Source organism: Apodemus sylvaticus, chromosome 23, assembly GCF_947179515.1.
Source record: "Apodemus sylvaticus chromosome 23, mApoSyl1.1, whole genome shotgun sequence".
Classification (NCBI taxonomy): domain Eukaryota; kingdom Metazoa; phylum Chordata; class Mammalia; order Rodentia; family Muridae; genus Apodemus; species Apodemus sylvaticus.
Genome location: NC_067494.1, coordinates 37609917 through 37633752, shown reverse-complemented (window position 1 = coordinate 37633752; position 23836 = coordinate 37609917). Strand labels below are relative to the sequence as shown.

The 23836-nt window shown below is 46.2% G+C and overlaps 1 protein-coding gene across 1 annotated transcript in view; it reads right to left on the bottom strand.

The window, feature by feature from the left end:
• Tiam2 (TIAM Rac1 associated GEF 2) overlaps window positions 1-23836 on the bottom strand; it is a 206307-nt gene that overhangs the window by 59188 nt on the left and 123283 nt on the right. Inside the window, exons 8-15 of the mRNA XM_052169691.1 lie at window positions 16921-17106; window positions 15577-15723; window positions 14577-14648; window positions 7282-7440; window positions 5118-5222; window positions 4611-4689; window positions 2213-2305; window positions 798-1061 (exon numbers count right to left, since the gene is read on the bottom strand). Coding sequence (XP_052025651.1) covers window positions 798-1061; window positions 2213-2305; window positions 4611-4689; window positions 5118-5222; window positions 7282-7440; window positions 14577-14648; window positions 15577-15723; window positions 16921-17106 — 1105 coding nt within the window. The remainder of the gene's footprint in view (window positions 1-797; window positions 1062-2212; window positions 2306-4610; window positions 4690-5117; window positions 5223-7281; window positions 7441-14576; window positions 14649-15576; window positions 15724-16920; window positions 17107-23836) is intronic.

Genomic DNA, 23836 nt, shown 5'->3' with positions numbered 1-23836 from the left:
TTCATTACAAATCCATTAGGAATACAGGACGGCGTGAAGTAAATAACTCAGGTGTTCTCAGGGTCATAGGGATCGACCCTATGCTCTTAGACAGCCCAACAGACTCTCCATGGCGAGAGAAGGCTGTGACAGGAACTCAGCTCGAGCCTCTGATTCAAATACAACAGCCAAGAGTGGTAAAAACTTATGCTCAGAAACCCCACCTTCATGTGACTCCTCAGACAGCTGTTTCACTTGGAAGAAACTATACCTGCAGTCTTCAACTACTGGCCTTCACAAGGTTCCAAAATCAGCCCATGAAGAACAGTCAAAGGTTGCTATTTCTTAGACACCAGTCCTCCAGACAGAAGACAAAACCATACCATCCAGGACCCAAACAGAACACTCTAAAACGGATTCACCTTAGATCTGCCCTGACTAAAAACAAAGTCTTCCAATACTGGCTAACATCAATCGATTATAGGCAATCACAATACTGAACTAATCTGCACTGTGAATGGCTTTCAAAGAGTCTGTGTTTTTCTTAAAGACTATTTTGTGCCTCCCTGCACAAATCATTATTTTCTTTTTTGGGAAGATTTTCTAATTGCTGAAATGCATGGGCTCTTGATAAATCTATCCCAGTTGGCATCTGTGTTCTTGTCTCAGTAAGTGAGAAAAAATTCACTGTACCATAGTTGCTTGTACAATCTGGACTTGCCATCAAAGCTGCAGCCTAAGAATTTGGGCCAATGGCGGGCCCCAGCAGGTCACGACAGGCCCCAGCAGGTCACAACCGACTCAGAACACAGTCTTACCATTTGTGGAGGTTTTTTTAAAGTTATCCAGGAATTCCTCCAGCAGTTGGGACTGGTTGGGAGAGGGCAGCAGACTTTTCTGGTTCCTGGAGAACAGGTCACTGTCTGACCAGGAAGTACACAGGGTTGTTCTTGTGTTCACGGGCCGGGCGACTAGAGTGAGTCCGACAGTCTTCTCAGAAAACAGAGCCTCCATCTGCTTAATGTCAAGGTCAGACACGGCTTCCCCATTTAAGCTTCTGATCTCATTACCCTTTCTCAGCCCTGAGAGCAAAGAAAGGGAAGAACAGGAAGAGAGGGGGAAGAGATTATGGAGATGCATTGTAAGACCGAAAGCAGGCTGCAAATGCTCACCACCGACCAGTGGTGAAATGCAGCATTATGTAAGGTGTTGCCGCTCCAAGCTAGTGTTAAGCAGTTTTGAACATAACACAACTTGGGGAACTGATAATTAGCTGTTTTCTCTGGGTGTCTTCTGTTTCACAATTCTTTCCCTCCCTCTGTCTGGACATCTATATCAATACTCTCTTTACACCCACACACACCCACCCACCCACCCACACACACACGTATGAACACTCTTTTTATACACATGCCTGTATAATACTCTTTTTTACACACATAAACACACTCATGTATGAATATTCTTTACACACACACCTGTATGAATACTCCCTTTACACACATCTGTATAAATAATCTCTTTATACACATATCTGTATGAATACTCCCTTTACACATACTGTATGAATAATATTTTAGCACATATGTGTAATGAATACTTTCTTTACATTCATACATCTGTATGAATGATCTCTTTACAGTTACTATCCATATTATCTTTGTACACATCTGTATAAATACTCTCTTTATATATACGTGCGCGTGTGTGTGTGTGTGTGTGTGTGTGTGTGTCTGTGTGTGTGTGTGTCTGTGTGTGTGTATGTCTGTGTGTCTCTGTGTGTGTGTGTGTGTCTGTGTGTGTGTGTCTGTGTGTGTCTGTGTGTCTCTGTGTGTGTGTGTGTGTCTGTCTGTGTGTGTCTGTGTGTCTGTGTGTCTCTGTGTGTGTGTGTGTCTGTGTGTCTGTGTGTGTGTGTGTCTGTGTGTCTGTGTGTCTGTGTGTGTCTGTGTGTCTGTGTGTCTGTGTGTGTGTCTGTGTGTGTGTGTCTGTGTGTCTCTGTGTGTGTGTCTGCGTGTGCCTGTGTGTGTCTGTGTGTGTGTCTGTGTGTGTGTGTCTGTGTGTGTGTGTGTGTCTGTGTGTCTGTGTGTGTCTGTGTGTCTGTGTATTTTCAGGTCAGTTCTTTCTCAAAAGCTCCCAGAGAAACCATCATCTGACAAAGCCCACAAGCAAGCTGACGAAGCAGAGCATCCCACAGTTAGAAACTCAGAGTGCGCAGACGCAGCACGGCACAGACCTCCTCCGTAGGCCAGGCTGTCGGGGAGAACATCGCTTATAACTATACGGCTGACGTGCTGCTGTTCATCCACCTGAGCTGTGACCGCAAACCCTGGGGGAGGGAAGAACGTGCAAGTGTAAGTTTACCTCTCTTGTCTCCCGGCCCAGTTAGGGCGTGTCCGTGAACATCCATTCTTGTAAATGCAAGCATGCTGAGAAATTAAGTTTCAACTATTTTGAAAGTAGTCATATTTAGCAAGCGTCGGGGAAAGAGGAACCCACCGGAGGGGAGAGTTTAGACACAGGAGTGTGCAACATTACTCAACAGTTGTAACTGCACACAAACACAGCAGCACATCCCTAGCAGCCGGCCACTGGGAATAGCCTGGCCGACAAAGGGGGAGATTAAGGACACTCAGAATGCGGTGTGCACAGACAGCAGAACATTACTCGGCCTTAAAAAAAAATTCTGGCACATCCTGTAATGGGAGGAACCCTGACGACATTAATGCTAAGGGAAATAAGCTGGCACAGAAAGATGAATATCAAAGGGTCCCCAACTTCATAAAGACAAAGAGTATAATGCAGGCTTGTCAGAGAGCTGGGGAAGAGAGTAGAAGGCCAGCATCGTATGGTCACAGAGCTGCAGTTCTGCCAAGTGAAAGCAAGGGTGACTCGGGGACGGACAGGAAGAGCCTTTGCCGCCACAGATTAAGGGTGTGGAGAAGTGACTTCTGTCTCACCACGGTTAAAATGATGCTTTATTTTTTAAGACTGGAAGATACTCTTACTGAATGAAGCAGAGTGAGGCGTTTTAAGACGGTTAAAGGCAGGGGCTGAGCCCTGGCTCGGTAGACACAGCGTGGGCCACATAAGGGTAAGGATTAGAGTTCGAATCCCCAGGATCTATGTAAAAAACCAGATGCACAGCACAGGCACTAGTATATGAGCCATCCTACAGGAGACTGAGGCTGAAGAAGGTTTAGAAGATTGCAGGTCAGAAATGTATAAATACACACACACACACACACACAGAGCAAGAGAGTGAGAGAACAAGAGAATGAGAGAGAGAGAGAGAGAGAGAGAGAGAGAGAGAGAGAATCCGCCTAAATGGATCCAGCCTTTTATATGGGTCTGAGATGCAAGACTGAGTAATATGTCCTGCTCAGACCACATGTTCCCTCGGACACGGCCATGGTAGGGGCTATGCTTATACATCCGTGTTCCCCAATGCTATCAATTCCCAGAGAACAGGGAAGATGTCCTCTTTCCCTGTGTCATCTGTAAGCCTTAAGCAGTGCCTAGCCAACTGAGACAAAAGACCCTGTGCCTAGATTCCTTCAATCAGCTGGGAAGAAGACTCATTCGCAGCAGCCGTGGAAGCAGACAAAAGGCTAAGAGGGTTTCCACACGAAGCCAACTTGCAACTGACCAACACCAACCTACAGCAAGCACAGGGATTCTCGCTTAAACTTAGCATTTGGGAGGCTGAGGCAGGAGGACCACTACAAGGATATCCTGGAATCCCAGGCTAGACAAGTAAGTCAAAATCAACCACTAACCTGATCATGTGATCAACAAAGGGGTTCAGAGAATAAAATTTTAACATACCACAGTTGGAGCATATTATCAACTTGGGATATTTTGAATCAAATGTCCACGCTGTGACAAAACAGCCTTTCTGTGGAAATATTCATTGGCCTTCTCTAATTACTGACTTCTCATGGGAAAGGCCGTCAAAGTTCGCAGGGCGTGGCAAGACATGAGCAAAGTCTACACAGACCTTGGAGCGGAGATTCAGTGAAGACCAAGGGCGATAAGAGTTAAACCCTGATTAGATCAGAGGGAGATGAAGCCAAAAGAGCAGGCTTATTCCAGTTAGACTGCCCATGTGTGGTCTTAAAAGGGAGTTCTATCCTGGGAGAAGGGTCTGGGAAAGCACAGCATTCCAGGTTGGTAAGACTGTAGACAAAGAAAAGAAATCGCATGGGGCTGGAAGGATGGCTCAGTGGTTAAGATCACTTGCTATCCTCCAGATGACCCGCATTCTGCTCCCAGCCTGCAAGTCAGGCAGCTCACAACGCCCTCTTCTGGCCTCTTTGGGCACTGCACAAGAGGCACATAGCCATGTGTTTAAATCCCAGTCAGCACATGGATCAAAGACACCTTGTCTGGTTCCTAGGTGAGCCAGCTAAGAGTAGCACCAGGTACAGCTAACATATTGCCATCACTGTCCCCAGCATGCCACATGCCTTACCAACTTTTATGTTATTTCCTGAAATTGCCTTGACATCTCTCCCAGTATTGATCATACAAGCCTATCAGACTGAAATAAATGATAATGAAGAGAGCAAGGAGGACCAAGGGCAAAGTGAAAATCAGGCTCCTGTCCCCAGGAGAAGGCTGCGGACACTCACCAAAGTCGGTCATGTCCCCAGTCTTGGTTAGCTGCACATCATACACACTGAGTGGGAAAACTTCAATTTCATCATAAACCTACGAAAGGAGAAAGCAGGAGAAACGGGGTTAGCACTACCCAACCCCGCGGAATTACATTGACACACTTTTACAAGGGGGAACTTTACAATACTGTTGACTCGAGGGTTGTTTACAAATCAAATGCCTAACTTGAACAGTTTGCCCCCTCCCCCAAGTTACAGTCCCCAAGGCATAGTGCGAAGGCCTAGGGAAGAGTTGAGCTGGTCAAGTGCTGAGCATGTGTGGCCCTGGGTCTGATCCCCCAGCATCACGCGGACCAGGTGTGGTGGCACACACTTGTATTCCAAACACACGGGATATGGAAGCAGGAGGGTCAGAATCTCAAGATCATTCTCAGGCACACGGAGTTCAAGGCCAGCCTAGGCTACATGAGGTTGGGCATATATAAGGCTGGACAGTCCCTCTACACCGACAGGTCCACTTGCCTGCTCTAGCATGTATTCATACAGCGCGGGCACACACCACTCCACACTTTTATCCACCACCTTTCGGAGCTGAAGACCATAGTGAGTGGGTTCCAACTGTCTCATCTGCAAAGAAAACAACGATTGGTTACTCAGAGTCTAACTACCTGTCCTAAAACCATCAGCATTCAGGAGGCCCGTGACAGAGCATTATCAAAAATCCCCCAAAATAACCGCATATAATTTGCTCTGTCTGGAACTAGAAAAAAACCTGAAATTTAAATGTGCAAACAAGAAAAGGAAGGGTCAAAATTCATTGTTTAAGATCTCCTCTAAATGCTATCAACACAAAGTATAAGGTTCATTGCTACAGAGTGATACATCTTATCATACAACCCACCTCCCTTTAGACAGCTAGCTCTCTGCCACCTGCCTGTCCCTAACTGTAAGTTGCTTGTCATTAGGAAAGTAGAAAGATTTTAAGTTATACAGACTTCAGAATTATTTTCAAAGGAAAAATGTTTAAGTGCAGATATATTAAACCCCTGCCCCATATGTGTGTGTGAGTGTATATGTATGTGTGTGTTTGTGTGTATGTGTATTTATGTATGTGTGTATGTGTATGCATGTGTGTGTATATATGTGTGTATATGTATGTATGCATATGTATGTGTGTATGTGTAGGTATGTGTAGGTATGTGTGAGTGTATGTGTGAGTGTGTGTATACATGTGTATATATGTATGTATGTGTGAGTGTATGTGTGTATATGTATATATGTGTGTGTACATGTGTATATATGTATATGGATGTAAGTGTGTATGTGAGTATGTTTGTGTGTATATGTATATGTGTGTATGCATGTGTATATGTGTGTGTATATGTGTATATATGTATATGTATGTGTGTATGTGTTTGTGTGTATATGTATATGTATATATGCATGTGTATATGTATGTGTGTATGTGTAGGTATGTGTGTGAGTGTATGTGTGAGTGTGTGTATACATGTGTATATATGTATGTATGTGTGAGTGTATGTGTGTATATGTATATATGTGTGTGTACATGTGTATATATGTATATGTATGTAAGTGTGTGAGTATGTGTTTGTGTGTGTGTATATGTATATGTGTGTATGCATGTGTATATGTGTGTGTATATGTGTGTGTGACTCCTTCTCTTTCCCTCACTTGCATCTTTTCTTTCTTTCTCGCACTTTCGACAGAAAAGCGTTTCTCTCAAGCCTGCGCTCCAAAAGGTCTAGCTGACCTCCTGCCTCTGACACCTTTTAACACCCGGAAAGCTTATCGCTGTTTTTATCACCTACGAAGATCAACATTGAGGCTTTTCTGAATAAAAGGCTAACATACTGGGCTTGGGGGATGCACTTAAGTTTATAAAGACAATCACATATACACTAAAGCCTCAACGCCAAGTACAAAAGAGTTAGAATACTTACTCTCCCCATTTCTACCATGAGAGTCAACAGACTCTATTCTGATGTACTTAACTCATTCAGCACTACTCTGCCACCTGGTGGTCTGAAAGTACTAGGCATGCCGGTGCTTAATGGACTTAGGTTATACTTCCTCTTTAGGCTGGAAATATGAATACCCAAGGCACAATTAGTATAACAAATGACTCCCATGAAGAAGTAAGGAGAGGGTCCTGATCCTGGAAAGGCTTGATCTAGCATTGTAGGGGAATACCAGGACAGAGAAAAAGGAGGGAGGTGATTGGAGAATGAGTGGAGAGAAGAAGGCTTATGGGACATATGGGGAGGGGGGAACCGGGAAAGGGGAAATCACTTGGAATGTAAACAAAGAATATAGAAAAAAAAAACCAGTTGGAAGAGTGAAGAACTCCTTTGAGTGTCCATAAAGCAACTGTGAGTGGGTTGAGTTATGGACTGGGTCACACACCAGGTTACTTCATGTCCACGGACTGTGAACAGCAACAGAGGTCAGAATGACTCCAGGCGCAGATTCAGAGTTGGTGTGGCTTACCTCGTGGATGTGTGGGATCAGACTCATTCGTCTGAAGGGTGGAGAGTTCACATACTCGCTAGAAAATGTTAGTATGTCCCCCTGTGTAGAAACAACCCCCAACAAAAGCAAATGCAGAGGAATACACCACTAACAAACCCTCTCTGCTCAGAAGTATTTCTGCAGCAAAATTCATCACCTTGCAAGCCAAAGCCAGAACATCTTCCACCCGGTACTCTGGCTTGATGACTACAGTAACGCCTTCGTTATCCTGGAAGTGGACATAAGTCTGGACTTCCCACGTGCTGTCTCGGAGAGCGCGGTCTACGGAGGAGCCATACAGATGCAGGTCATGGACCTGTGTGAGAAAAATAAAGGCAGGTCGGATAAGCAAAAGTAGAAACCACAGGGGGGCAAATGTTCCCTTGAGGCAAGCAGTTAGTACTATTAAGTTCTACACACACACCACACTGGGCCTTCACACCACTTCACACAGACACACTTACATACACACTCACATACACACATACTCACACAACATACATATACACACAATACACACACTCACACACATATATACATATACACATCCTTACACACATATGCCAGCCCTTGCCTCTTCAGACTCTCTACACACATGGCACTGAAGCCCCGGGAGGGAAACTCCTCCTACTCTGGTCACCTCAGAGCAGCTCAGTCTCAGTGCTATAGAGTCCGGATGGAGAAGGGCCACTGGGAAGTGTACATCGAGTCCTTAGCTCCTTTCTGGCTTCCAAAGGGTCTCATCCACAACCCCATGTCACTGGGAAGTGGGATGCTCAGCTCTGCAGTGGAATAGCTGGGTCTGTCATGTTCACAGCCAGAAGCAACCTCCCCTTACTGAGGAAGAAAGGAAGAGGCGGGGCAGATGCCTTGAGCCTAGGACACCAGGCTGGGACGCTCTCTCCCAAGGGGGCCCGTCACATGAGTAAGGACATTCCCTGGCTCACTTCTCCTGGGCATTTGGGTCACTTTGGCAGTGGTTCGGATCCAGCCACCAGGTAAGAACCAGGCGCTGTCCTAATTAAGCTGCTTAGGGTTCCCCTCTTAATGAATATTGAAAAATCAAACGGGAAGCCCAGCAGAGGTCGCTGTGGAGTAAGGAACATCAAAAGGAAGTCCACGGAAAGGAACAACAGAAACCAAGTCACGGCAACTTCCTACTGTCTTCAAGAGAATGAGCTGGGAAGGAAATTCAAATCCATGCCACACCACGGCTTCCCGCCCTCTCTCATCCCTGACTGACCATCAGAGGGAGATTTCTTCACATAAAATAAACTCCTACCCTGCTACCAATTTACTCAGAGCCTTCTCAGGTAGGCACCCATCATTACCCTCTACTTTCCCAGTGAGTAAAATGGGGAACTTTAAGCGTACACAACTAATCCTTAGAGCATGGAAGGGCTCCGACCCCCCCAAAGTCTGGATATAAGTCAGGTCTTCCCCACTTTGACGCCACATGAAAATGGCAGCCTGCCAATGGACTTCTCTCCACAAAGAACATGACTTAATGGTCCAGATTTGTTTCCGGATTCTACTACAGGACCCGTGCCCTAGTGGAACAAATCGTCTCAAGAGGCCTTCCCATAAAAAGCAAGGCACTCCCCTGCCTCTGCTCACTGCAATTGCTTCTCTCTGTTGCTCTGTGCCCCTGGCTTTTCTGTTGGAATCACTAGTTAGGGGAGCCCACCGAAGTCGGTACTTGACAGAGCCGAATCCGGCTCATACAGGGTTACCTTTGGGTGCACCCACTTTAAGTGGCGAAGAAACATACAGTAAGGTCTTTGTTTCTCCATCACAGTCTCCTCTAACCCTTGGCAAGGTATCTCACACCCAGAATACACCTGGGTACTGAGGAAACCAACAGTACTAAAGAGTCACACTCAACAAAGGTGAAAGGTCAAGGCTCAAATTTGCTTTTCCAGAATTCGCCTCTTCCTAGTACCAACGAATTGCCAGATGGTTCAAAGAAGGCAAGACTTGAACAAGAGAGATGTGTGAAAGGAAATGGAGGGATTGAAGGAAGAAGGCCAGAAACAAGCCTGTTATGCTCAACCAAGTTCGCGCCTGCGCCTGCGCCTGCGCCTGCGCCTGCGCCTGCGCCTGCGCCTGCGCCTGCGCCTGCGCCTGCGCCTGCGCCTGCGCCTGCGCCTGCGCCTGCGCCTGCGCCTGCGCCTGCGCCTGCGCCTGCGCCTGCGCCTGCGCCTGCGCCTGCGCCTGCGCCTGCGCCTGCGCCTGCGCCTGCGCCTGCGCCTGCGCCTGCGCCTGCGCCTGCGCCTGCGCCTGCGCCTGCGCCTGCGCCTGCGCCTGCGCCTGCGCCTGCGCCTGCGCCTGCGCCTGCGCCTGCGCCTGCGCCTGCGCCTGCGCCTGCGCCTGCGCCTGCGCCTGCGCCTGCGCCTGCGCCTGCGCCTGCGCCTGCGCCTGCGCCTGCGCCTGCGCCTGCGCCTGCGCCTGCGCCTGCGCCTGCGCCTGCGCCTGCGCCTGCGCCTGCGCCGACGAGTCTTCATTTCTGTCTCCACTGTTCACAGAAGGTGCCTATCAAAGCCAAGGCCACCAGTGACTTAAAGCCTCTTCAGAGACCTCCCATGATGGCAAATCAGATGTGCTGTTTGCTGTACCATGCAAGTGTTCACGCCCACATGCATGCACACACACCTGTGCACACACATGCATTCGATATAGAAAAGGAGAGACCTGGTTAGTCGATGAAGTCAATGAATGTGGGATAGATTAATAAGAACCAGGGCGGAAAAGTCTACTTGCTGAATACAGATCTCCTACATTATTTTAAGCTTTGCCCTTTTGGAGAGAAAGCTCACTGATTTCCTCATTCAGCATCAAAGCAGAAACCATACGCACTTCAGTTCTGAGAGTTAGACAAAATGTTCTTTAATGTCCTTTTCATAAAGGAGAAAAATCCCCAAACACACACACACACACACACACAAGAAGAAGCAAAAAAAGGTCAAATCTCTTTATCTTGCTGCCCTTGGGCAGCCCGGTAACCTACTGTCTCAACCCCACCCCCCCCACCCCCGACTTAGAGGTGATCACCACAAACACCAGCTTCACAAGGTCACCCTATAAGGAATGGCATTTGGGAGATGGAGACATACTGAAAACCTTCATCATCAGCTTGGACAGAGTCTGAGCACCATACCTGCATTAACCCCACAGTGCAGTGACAGCCACTGTCCAGAACTGAATGGGAATTATTCCTTGTTCCAAAACCTTGGGGAACCTGGGATGGGGTGCTGTCTTCTCACACCTCAGCTCCTGCTGGCCATCTAGGAACTGGGAGCACCAGTGAACTCCAGTCCCAGCCCCAGCATGCCACCTTAGCAACTGTAAATCAAGCTAGCTTTCCTGGTAGGGAAACTTCTACATTAGTAAATCATCATCAGTCGTCGTCGTTGTCCTCCTCCTCCTCCTCCTCCTCCTCATCATCATCATCATGGTCCCGAAATCACATGTCCAATTACTTAGGCTCAGTATGTCACACACAGAGAGAGAATGGTAACCCTGCGCATTCTCACAGCAGATGCTGTTGGGTCCAATGGCTTATAATTATGGCCTGGATCATTGTAGAGATGTTGAGTAGCAAAATCACAATGTCTGTCAAAAGCAGGGGCCCCTGTACCACCCCTGTCGCTGATAAAAGGAGAGTCTATTAGCAAGTGAGATGAGGGACTACACAAAAGAAACGATGTGCCCTGGCTTTTCTTGACAGCCCCATATCATGGAGGATGTAGTGTTTATTTCCTTCTTGGGCCAATGCCCAGACACCAGTGGTTAGGAAGGAAAAACAAAGACCTAGCTGGCCAGCCATGTGTACGGAAAGAGACAAGCACGGATATACGGTGTATAGGCGTACACGGGCATGTGCCGTAGAAAGTTCCAGACTAGCCTTCTATTTAAGCAGACTGTGCCACCGTGGTCAACAGTTGGTTATTTCATTCACATTTTCCATTTGAGAAACCGACACCGGGGTGCCCAACACCCTCCACCCCCCAGTCTGTAGTTAGTCAGTCCTGGGACAAGACTTCATTCACTCACTGCCACAGAAAGTCAGGACACCCCAGACAGTTTTACCAGAGCAGAGGCCAAGGCCTGGAGGGGCCGGGAGTGGGGGGCTGCCATGGCTGCTGTGGCTTTCTGAGGCAGCTGCCACCCTAGCTCAGTGGGAGATTTGTTGACACATCTCCATAACAAACAGCTCCTTGCCAAACACTGTCTGAGACTCAGTTATTACTCATCAAGGAGGCTCTGAAAAGCTCTCATTTGGGGCCAGCCAAGGTGTCCTTTAAAAAATGCTCCAAGAAGCCTGGCTTTCCTCCAGCGCTAACAGACTTCCAATTTGGGTGACTCACTGTGAGACCCTCACAGGATGTACCAATTATGGTGGGGTATTTAAAGAGGGGTTCGGCTCCTCCCTCACAACGGCCTTTCTGTGTGACTCCAACGCACATAATGTACTTACTGTATAAAAACAGATGGTTTGTGTGCTACAAATATTCTCCGTGATTAACACAAGACAACCAGTGAATGATAATTGTAATTATTCAGCCAGCCAAGAGCAGAATTTTCAGCCAAAGGGGTATTTAAAAAAAAAAAAGCCTCTTTGACTTTAAGCTGCAGTTCAATTTGAACCTAGACTTGCGTTCTGTGACACAGGACAGAAAGATGTACCATTAAAGCAGCCAACACAGAGATGGAGAGTCTCCTGTATCCCTACACAGGGCTTCATCCTTAAATGGAACAAACAGGGCTAGAGAGAGGTCTTCGATGGCTTTGGTGGGAGACTTGAAGATTCAACCTAAGCCCGTTTTTAACTAAGGACCGACTTTCGTCACCAGTGATTATTTTAGCAAAATTTCCTCTCCAAAGTCTGCCATGAGTCTTAATAATGTTTTGGTGATCTCACTCTTTAAACTTTTATAATAAGAACTTCCTTTGTTACACAATGTTTAAAGAGATGCAATCTTAAAACGCTGGGATTTTGTCATAGGCCAGCACGTCTGAGCCATTGAAGGACTACAGCTAATACAAATGATTAACAAACACATTAATGTTGACATGAGCTATGGCCTTAGAATACACAGGAACACTTCCACTGCACAGTGCCAAGGATGATGAAAAGCTCTTCAAAACAACACACAGTCTCACACATGTTTGTGTTCATGCACATAAACACATACACACTCTCACATTCACATACGCATATTCATACACACGAACACAAACTAACTCACATACACTCTCACACTCACATACACACTCTCAAATATATGCATATACTCTCATACCTATACACACATTCACTCTCTTACACACACACACTCACATGCACACACTCATACTCTCACATTCAAATATACAAACTCATACAATCATGCACATATCCAAGTACTCACATACTCTCACACTCACAAGCACACACTAACACACACACATACTCTTACATTCACACACTCACACACACATATACATACTCACATTCACACACACATGACTTAATAAGACAAGGCAGGACACAGTAAGACTACAGAAATCTTGATGAAATTAACCACAGGATTATGTCAAGTTCCCCAACAACAGTATGATCTGGCATGGGTTCTGAATCAGCTCTGCAAGTAAGTATACAGAGACCTCGGGGCAGGGAATGCACAGCATTCCTTACAAAACAGTGGTCACTTAGCATCCTTTATAGAAAAGAAAAATTGGACAAAGCTTTTCTGTCTACCCATGGCTCGTGAACTTCAGCAAAAAGAGCACAAAACAGGAGATTCCTGGTTCAAGCCACACCACCCCACAACCTGCTCTTGGCACCATGGTCCCGGGAGGTTGCAGATGAGAAGAAACAATTGTATAAACTCTCCAACTCATTCACACTCATCCTACAGAAGGCACGGCTCCGGAGACTGAGCTGCCATACAGGAGGAATGATTTTAGCAACAACAATGGCACACTAAAGAGATGGTACCCAGCCTCACAAGGAGGCAGAACACATACACTATTTTATATCACCAGAGAGTACCCCACTTCCTCCCAAAGCCACTGTCAGTGTCTGACTCAGATTTTTTTTTTTCAGACTAAACTTCCAACTTATTGAATTATTTCCATTAATACAGTGGGTAGTTTTGGCAAAGATGGAGTACGTTTGTTTATGCTGGTCCTTATCGGGCTTTCTTATTTTATTTTTTTTTTAATTTATGTTGGTATGAGAGAGTGTGTGTGTTTGTGTGCATGCCAATTGTATGCAGGTACCCATGGAGGTCTGACGAGAGCATCAGGGTCTCCTGGAGCTGAAGTTATAGGCAGTCGTGAGCTGCCCTGTGGGTGCTGGGAACTGAACTAGGTCCACTGAGGAGCAACAAACTCTGGAAAATGTTGAACCATTTCTTCAACTCCAGCATCAATGTTTTTTAAGTTATTTCATTATGTTATATACAAGGGTGTTTTGCCTGCATGTATATCTGCAAACCACACATGTGCCTGGTGTCCTCTGAAGAGAACATCAAATCCTCCTGGAACTGGAGTTACAGGTGGTTGTTAGCCACCATCTGTGCTAGAAAATGAACTTGGAGCTTGTTGAAGAACAGTAGATATTCTTTTTCTTTTAAAAGATTTACTTATTATATGTAAGTACACTGTAGCTGTCTTCAGACATCCCAGATAAGGGCATCAGATCTCATTAAGGGTGGTTGTGAGCCACCATGTAGTTGCTGGGATTTGAACTCAGGACCTTCGGAAGAGCAGTCAGTTCTCTTAACCACTGAACCATCTCTCCAGTCCCAACAGTAGATATTCTTAACCTCTGAACCCCATATCTCCAGTCCCACTACTGACCTTTTACCTTTGATGAGTAAGTAGTTCAGATGTCTGTTAGAAATAAAATTAAAGATAAAGCAATCTGGTGGAAGAAAAGCTGGAGAAACTAACTAATAATAATGAACCACAGCTTTTCAAGAAGGACAGGAGTTTAGAGAAAGCATAAAATGTAACTATAAGCACCTACTCCTGACCATACTCCTAATCTCAGAAACAGAAGCAACCCTAGAGATTAGAGAAGACATGGCTTAACCCCACTGAGGATGTCTAGAGAAGCATCTGTGTGAAGGCCTTAAAGGTCATGGAGGAAGCAAGATATTCACTAATATTCAAAGGAGGGTCAGGAACTGCTGAGGAACAGGTAAGCTTACGCCAAAGATGCAGCTCTGGTAAGGTACTAATTTTAAGGTGATAATGTCGTAAGTTTAAAAGCCTCTAAAAATTCTTAGCATTCAGGGAATACCTCTTAGCTTACTTAGTAGGGCCATTTTAATTCTAAACTTGTCTTTTAACACATCCATGTGAAGAATGGATCTTCTTCACATTCTAAACCAGCATTGCTCAACTTAGTCAACACAAAACAAGATGGCTGCCAAGATGGCTGCCCTGTCCCACCATGTTTACCTCGTTGGAGTTAGTGGACTTTTGAGGTAGCTGAGTTCCAAGAAATCCATGGCTGTGGCTAGAATCAAACATCTGACAGAGAGGAGGAAGAAAAAAAGACTAATGAGATGGTTCTGCAGTGTTGCTTGGCATTTACACATTTGTAGTTTAAAGACTGAAGTTGTATAACATTTTATTTTATCTCCATTTCATAGTCTGTACTAATATTCAAATACGAAGCTTTCCCTCTGCAGAGAAATCTGCTCTCTTTCCTCCCATAGCTTCATACTTACTTTTCTGTGATATTTTACAGTATTTACGTCATCTTAAATTTTCTTGACATTGGTTTTTTCTCTAATTATGCATTTCAGAAGAGGAAGAACAGAGCTGGCAAAGCCACAAAATCAATCTATAACTGTCATTAATGTGCTTAGAATAAATATTGGAAGACAATATGTTAATAGACGTTTGTTTGAAGCCAAAAAAAAGACTAGAATCATTCTCTTTCACTTTTGTAAATCTTATCTTCCAAATTTTGCAGAATACTAACATGAAACATTCAACTAGGAATACCTAATAAATCAACTTCATTCAGCTGTGTAAGTCCTGGCATCATGTCTTTTTAAAACAAAAAATGTTCAACCAAATGCTTTTGTTTATCAAGAAATCTTTTGTTGAGAACATTTAGCAGATATGCTGAGGCAGACAGCCTGGCTCATTTAATTAACTAAATGGTACTTCTAAAAATAAGCAAGTTATCCTGTTATCTATCACTTTGTCGTTTTAATTACATGAAGTTATCTTGATTAATATAAAAATTGACCTTGATATTTACATATAGAACATGATTATAGCAGTTCCATTTAGAAAATGTAGGTCCAATATTAGCCAATGGCCTATAGTTAACCACTACCTATAACCAACAAGTAGTTACTACTTACAAGTAAATAAAAATGCAAATAGAAATGGAGGTGTCAAAATTGTCACCCAGCCTCTTGTTCCTCCCATGTCAAGAACTCACCTGAGTTATGGAAGCTCTCTTCTCCCTCCCTTTTCTTGCTAGGGTGTCCAGACCTTTCAATGAAGAAAATATGCCTTTCTTGTTCTTTCCCCTCTGGGTAAGGGAAAGTGTTCTTTTCCTGAGAGCAGAGTCGTCTCTGGAACATACCTAATGGAAAACACAATTGAAAAACATCTTAAAGCCCATCAAAGTTTCTGCCCTGTGGAGACGTCAGCCTGGCTGTGTGTTCAGACAGTGTCTGCTACCTAGTTACAGAACTCAGCCTCCACAGAGGCCTTAACCTAGATAGCACAAGCCAGCATTCAGATGGGCCCACGACAGGCAGCAGAGTGGGCAAAACCATTTTTGAGCTCTTGAGGATGAGCCGGTTGCAAGAAGCCAGAAGCAAGTTCAGACCCTACCTATGGGGCTCCCAGCACCACAGACCAAACAACCGTCATCTACACATTGTGTTTCTATATGCGTTCGGGCGTCTGCAGGTGCATGTGGACCCCAAAAGTCAATTTTGAGGGTCACGTCGCAGGCACCACCTGCCATGTGCATTCTTTCCTTTTTATGTATATATGATGATGACTGTGCCTGTGTATATGCATGTTCATATGTGTAGGAACACATGTGCATGCGAGTGTTTAGGGGAAGCCTGAAGTTGACTTCAGGAATCCTCCCCAATCCTTCTTCCACTTTGTTCTTTGAGACACGGGATATCGATCAAACTCAGAAGTCACTGATATTACTAACCTGGCTCGCCACCTTGCTGGGTTCTAGGGATCCTGTCTCCACCTTCCAAAGGCTGGAATTACAGGTGAGTAGCCAGGGTCTCCCAGTGTTTGCAGGGATACATATCAGAACGCCTTTCTTCTTGCTCTAAGCACCAAGCCAGCTCCCTAGTACTCCATCTTCCTCCCACCCCCTTTTTTTTTCTTCTTCTGTTTTGTAAAGATAGGTTCTTGCTTACCAGGAGCTCCCCAAGTATAGGTTCTAGGGATGAAACCAGGTCTTTGCACTTTTAAGGACACCACTTTACTCACCAAACTATCATCCCAGCCCCAGATTAAACAACATCTAATTCATCTTTTTCTTCTTTACCAGATAAGGCCACTCCCCAGGGATTCCCACCTTCCAAGAGTATGAGGAGGGATAGGCGGGCAGATAAGAATATGGACTAACTTCTAGCTAACAGCTAGAATAAGCATCTGAGAAACTGGAAACCACGCTCTCCTCTGCTGGTCCCTAGTACCTAGCCTCTGGTGACCCTTGTCAGTCACTAGGTTAATTTCCAGCAGAGGCATTAGCCAGCTGTGGAAAGGTGCGAGCCACTGACCCAGCCCTTCCCGGGGAACTTACCAGAGCATGGAAAGATGAAACAGACAGGACGCCCAGCCTGCCAAGGGCCAGCTTGGAGGGGCGGCTGGTTGCAGCAAGGAGACTCTTGGGATTTGGTAACTCCCCACCTTGTAAGCTTGCCAAATAGCAACGCATGCGGAACAGGTCCATGTGGAATTTTTCCAGATTCTGCTCCCATTGCCGGATCTTAAACAGCGAGAAGAGAGGTGACTTCGACCTTAGCTCCGAGTCTGTGCAGCTCAAACTGCAAACGCAATTCCATACACAGCCCTCTAGGAAAAATTACCAGCAGCTGGAGCTGTGTGGTTTCAATCTGCTGTTCCCCACATGTAACACCCTCGTACTAGAACTTACTAGGTCATGGTCCTACACATACGGACACTGGGATATGTCCTAATGGACTTCATTAGGACAGCCAAGATCAAAGGCGAGCTGGGGGTCCCAACAGAGTGACATGCTGTCTTAGTGTTTCTATTTCTGCACAAACATCATGACCAAGAAACAAGTTGGGGAGGAAAGGGTTTATTCAGCTTACATTTCCACACTGTTGTTCATCACCAAAGGAAGTCAGGACTGGCACTCAAGCAGGTCAGGAAGCAGGAGCTGATGCAGAGGCCATGGAGGGATGTTCCTTACTGGCTTGCTTCCCCGGGCTTGCTCAGCCTGCTCTCTTATAGAACCCAAGACTACCAGCCCAGGGATGGCACCACTCACAAGGGGCCTTCCCCCCTTGATCACTAATTGGGAAACTGCCCCACAGCTGGATCTCATGGAGGCACTTCCCCAGCTGAAGCTCCTTTCTCTGTGATAACTCCAGCCTGTGTCAAGTTGACACAAAACCAGCTGTTACACATGCCAAAGTGCATGACAGTTACAGAGCTACAGTGCTGACTCACCATGCAATGTAAAGTGAAACACATGTTTCCCTGTTACATGTCTCTTCCCATTTACAACCCTAGATCCTCTCCTGGGGGTCACATATCAGATACCCTGCACATCAGATATTTACGTTATTATTCCCAACAGTAACAAAATTACAGTTATGAAGTAGCAATGAAATAATATTCTGGTCAAGGGTCACCCCAATGTGAGGAACTGAATTAAAGGGTCCCAGCATTAGGGAGGCTGAGAGCCACTGCCCTACTGGATGAGCTATGCACAGACAACACATCATGTGTGGTGGCGGGGACCTGCCGTCCCAAAACAATGACAAGCAAGTGTACTGCAGAGACAGGACAGACATTTAGCATTCGCTATTCAGTGTCTGGGAAAATAACTACCTGTACATCTGAAAACAATTAAATCAGCTACAGATATTCACCCGGCAGAAGCTGCCATGTATTTCTTCAGAAAAAGGAGTCAGTCATGAATTGACCAAGAAATGCCACCAAATGGTATTTGTCTAGGGACCTCTCTCCTGTCTTCCCAACACATCACAACCATAAGTTTCTATAAAATGTGACCTCTATTTGCATGCAGATCAACAGGCAGCGTGAGAGGCACAGGGGATTTGATAACGTAAAGCTCAGAGCAGGGCAGGAAGCTGGCATTCTGCAGGGCGTGGTGGCCACCTCCTCATGGCCTCCCAGTGGAGGTAGAGACCACTGGGCACTGGACTCTACCAAGGGCGACAGATTTCCTCAACAGCAATGGCATCTCCTATTGGCCATGTTATTCAGCATCCACAAAGAAACAGACAAAATTCCCCATGTCAGTCATCCATTCTGAATAAACAAGCATTACAAAGATTTCCAGCACTAAACACCATTCCGTATCCAGTCTTTTCCAAAAATTACAGATTTGGGGTGTTCTCCAGACTTCCTCTTAAGTTCTCTTCATCCCCCTCTTAGATGTTCAACATGAAACTTTCTGTATGAAACAAATGCCGTGCAAGTTCTGGGGGGGGGGTGCAGCTCAATTCTCGGGGTGCAGCTCAGTTTGAGGGATATAGCTTAGTTCTTGGGGTATAGCTCAGTTCTGGGAGTGCAGCTTGGTTCTGGGGTGCAGCTCAGTTCTGGGAGTGCAGCTCAGTGGGTAGAGTACTTACATACTCACATTCCTAAAGCCCTGGGGCTGGGTCACAAGTTGGGCATCCTGGTGCATGGCTATACCCCCAACATTTAGATGATTTAGGTAAGATCAGTCAATTACGGACATCTTCAGCTACCTAGTATCTTCCCTAGTCCAAAGCAAAGATTTAAAATAAGGTGTGTGTGTGTGTGTGTGTGTGTGTGTGTAAAGCCTGCTTTACAAATGAGCACTTCTTTAGTGGGGCACATAACATGACAGAGCAATGACATGGATGTACAATAGTTGGGGGCACTTTAATGACACACTCATTACCCTTTACTATAAAAGCGATAGCGCGCGCGCGTGTGTGTGTGTGTGTGTGTGTGTGTGTGTGTGTGCTCTACGCTGCGTATGTGGAGGTCAGAGACAACTTTTGGAAGCTTCTCTTCTTCCACCTCCACATGGGTACCCAAGACCAGACGCAGGTCCCTAGGCTACATCTATTAAAGCCATATCACCAGCCCCACACAGGAAATGTTCAATGATGAAATGCCACAGGAAACTCCCAGATCTGAGCACCGGCGGCATAAGCTCAATGATGAATTTCCACTTTATTGGTAATCTAGCAGTGCTCAGTGAACAAGCGCCCGGAGATGTCCCAGAGAACTGTGAAAGGGGTGTGTGTGTGGGGGGGGATGAGGCTGGATGATAAAAATCACGATGACGCAAAAGAGCATGTGATGCATTCAAAGACAGACGGCAGCATTCCCCCAGCACCCAACCCTCGGAGAAAAGTATTTTATCCCATTTACTCATCTAGTTGCAAACCATTCGTAGGTTTGGCCAAAAAGACAGTTCACTTTTTCCTTTTTAGGTGGAGTGACTTTTCAAAACAGCCACTCTATGCTTTGCAAACATGGAGACCTAGGTTCACTAAAGACCCCAACCAGTGACAACGGTCTACCGACGTTGACTAGAGGCTAGAACAGCAAGTCCTGCTTCAGCAGCTGGCTAGGTTTGCTTTGCCTCCTTGGAGATAAGTCACCCGTTTTTACAGCCAAGAAAGTTTCCTTCAAATCAAAATGGAAACCCCACGTTAAGGGAAGTAAGGATTGACCACACATTTATCCAAAGTCATACACCCCACATTTAGTCAGCAAGCAAAGCATCGCATACCTTCCTGAAATCCCACGGAGCGCTAGCAAGCACTCCAGAGCAGATCTGGGTCTGTTCCTGGTTCTGCTGCTTACCACCAGCTGTGAACCATTAGAAACCTTACCCACCTAAAGGTCTGCCTCATCCTTCAAATGGATGCAATCTGCCCATCCCTACTGGGTAGAGGAATCAGAAAATCAAATATGACCATGGCTTGCAGAGGACTCTGAGACTACTAGAGAGGAAACTAGGAGAGAAGAAAGCATAGGAGGGAGAACGGAAGGAAAGGGGATGACTTAGAGAAGAGGGGGGGTTTCTACAATTAGGAGAAGGGTTTTCTACAATTAGAAGAAAAGACTCCTGACTCTCGGAAGGGGCCAGTTGATGCTGATTTTCAACTTGACAGCATCTAGAATCTCCCAGGAGACGTGCTCTGAACACAACTTTAAGGGGTTATCCACATGAGAATAACCGGATCAGAAAGGCCCATCCTAAATGTGGGAGGCGCCATTCCACGGGCTGAGCACAGCGTTTTGTCACAGCAACAAGGGAAGTACACAAAACATCACACAGATGTCTAACCACTCGCCATGTCCAGAAAATAACCAAAGATGTAAGAAATAGGGTCCGTTAAGAGCTATGTTCTACAGCAGGGGGGGGGAGTGGAGCCCCAAGACACAACTGGCAAACAGTGTGCTAAGCAAGGACAAAAGACAGAGCCGAGAGCCCTGTGACATCCTAGACGGAACCTGTGTGAGGAGAATCTTGGGGGAGGTAGACACAGGCCTTCACGAGAAATGAGATGTGCAGAGCGACCAGGTGACCAGAGGTAGCTTGCAAGTGTGCACCATGTGGAGTTCTCTCTGCCTGTGAGTCCCCAGAAAGGATAGGAGCTGGGAAACAGCCTAAGAGAACACGGCCAAGAAGGGTTGAGGACGAAGGCCAGAGTGGACAGCGGTCCATGCTCAATGCCATGGAAATGCCAAGGGGCTTTGAAACCAGGAAACCTTGTGACTGGATATGTCGGTTACACAGGAACACTGTTGGTCGTGTGAAAATATATCACCCTACCTAGGACCCCTTTCTCTGCCCCTCTTCTAGTTAAAGCCTCCTTTCTAAGAAGCAATTCAAATGGTCCCTCCTCCAAAAGTCTCCCAAGCCTATCCAGGACCTTGGCCTCGCACCATGAAACTATAGCTCTAGTGTTATCCTCTTGTGTTGACATTACAGGCCCAGTCCTGTCATGGTTCCAGATGGAGGATACTCTGAGGACACGGTGTCTCCCAGGGTACACACATGCCTAGCCTACAGTGGGTACTGTGTAGAAGATCACTGGATTGGACTACATTTGTTCTACTGCCCAACACACTCCCACGATCTCCCTACTGACCACTAAAGAAAGCTCATATCTGTGCATCCCACCTCTATCAACCAGCCTTGTCCCCGAGCCCCTCCACAACTCTTCTCCAGTGTCCACAAATCGCGCCCTGCCCCCACATCATGTCACCCTTCAAAGGCTGCATCCACACACTGCCCCCTCACCATGGTTCCCAAATGCCTAAACACAATGCATCCTCTTTATCGTCTTAAACCTTTAAGTAAATATATAAAAGGATGCCCAGGCTGGGGTGATGGATGTGGCCCCACTTGGGGGTGAGGAGCATTCTCCAGACACCATAGCAGCCCTGGTATCATACTTGCACTCCCCTTTCCTGCTCACTCTTCAGTGGGCAGACCCCTGGTCCCTGAAAAGGGCCCACAATGAGGCAGGCTGGCATGGGGTGGGGGTGTAGTAAAGTCATCTAGGAGGATGCCAGGACTGCCCAGGGCTGGTGAACCTTTTGTCCTCATTTATGTTTTGAGCTAATAAACGGAAAGGAAAACAAAGTACTAACTGGGCTTAATTTACAATGCTTCCTCCCTCGAGACTTCAAAGGCACTCCCCATGTGAACGCACAGAGGGGTCTGGTGCGTATTGGACACGCTCAAATGAACGAACGTTGCATCATCTGCCCCGCGAAATAGCCCAGGGGCCAGAGGACAGGACTGCAGCGAGGTTTATTTTAAGCAAAGCTTGTGACCTCCGCAGCAGCATGAAACAGCCATTGTTGCTGTGACAGCGTCTTTCTAATTAGAAAAGGGTGTTGACGACCCTATTTTCCACCCATCCACTTCAAAGAGATCCGGTTCCAGAGACTGTATCTATCTTGCATGATGTCATCTACACTGTGGGATTTGGCCTTATGTGGCTAGATGGGAAGTTTCTGGAGTCTCTGGGACAAGCCCAGCTGTGACCTCCGAATGGCAGTGAGCTAGAACCCTCTTTCACAAGGTGGACTTGTCAATGGGGGTGGGGGAGTTGGTTTGCAGAACACATGGAAGATGCACAGGTGCTGGGGCCTCCTTGGTCCAAGCCCATGGATAACTGTGTATTGGCACAATCTGTTCCTACTTGGACACTTAAAAGCAATTGCAAGCCTAGGAGAGAAAGACCTGGAGAAAGATGTGCCAAGGGGAAAGACATAAATCAAGCCAGTTGACAGAAGACTAGAACCTCCTACACCAGAGAATGTGTGTGAGGGACACAACACGTTTGAGAAGAGTGGGACAGGAGGCAGGCACAGTGTGAACAACACATAAAGGCACGCCTCTCCTGGGTGAACACTCTCTCTGAGTGGCCGGCATTCTCAGGAGTGGTCTTCCCATCCTTAATGGACTGCATCTATCTCTACCTCTATACATATCTGTCTGGTACCTAGTCTTTGAGGCACAAGAACCTGGAAAATCATAATAGGTGCCCTTTGGATGCCAATGCATGCCCAGAACACATGTGCTTTTCTTAGCCTTCAGGTCCAGCAAATGAGAGCCAATGGCCCCCTCTACAACTTCCTGACAGTTGAGTTGGGAAGAGTGAGCCCAGTAGATATGACTCCTGCTACACAACACAGGACCCTTTGGGGAAAGGTAACTACATTATGGCCTTAAAAATTTTTTTTTCCAGCATGATAACATGACATGAAAGCGGAATCTCTGATGCTTAACTCAAAGAGTTTCTTCCCGGGAACCCAAGGAGCACTGTGAGGTAGGGGGTGGAGGAGGATGGACAATGCAGGGGGAGATTAGAGCTGGGAGCAGGGGTGAGCTAAAGCCAGAGTAAAGAGCTGGTAGCATCAGAAAGGTATACTCAAAATGACTAATATGACCCAGTCAAAGAGTGGGCAATGGGCCTGAAGGACCTCACCCCTGCACCTTTGCATGTGAACACAAATGCTCCACACTTAAGCTCCAACAGCAGTATGACTTCATGCCTTTGTGGCAGGGTCTAGCTAAGTTGCCCAGGGTGGCCAGTCATTTGCAATGTAGGCATATGAATGAATAAAAGATGGTAGTGTATGTGAGTGTGTATGTGTGTGTGTTGAATGTATTTATACTCACACACACATACACACTCACATATATACACTCTCCTCTACCATCTTTTATTCATTTTTTTTTACTTTATGTTTATGAATTTTTTTCTCCATGTCTACGTGTCTATGTGCCACACATGTGCAGTGCCGGCAGAGGCCAGATGGGGGTATCAGATTCCCTGGATCTAGAGTCACAGATGTGGGAGCTGGGAATTAAACCCAAGTTCTATGGAAGGAGCAGACAGTGCTCTTAACCACTGATCCCTCTCTCTCTAGCTTAAATTTAAATATTTAAAAAAGCATTTGTTTAGGATTCTCTGGCTACAAAGAGACCCAGAAAG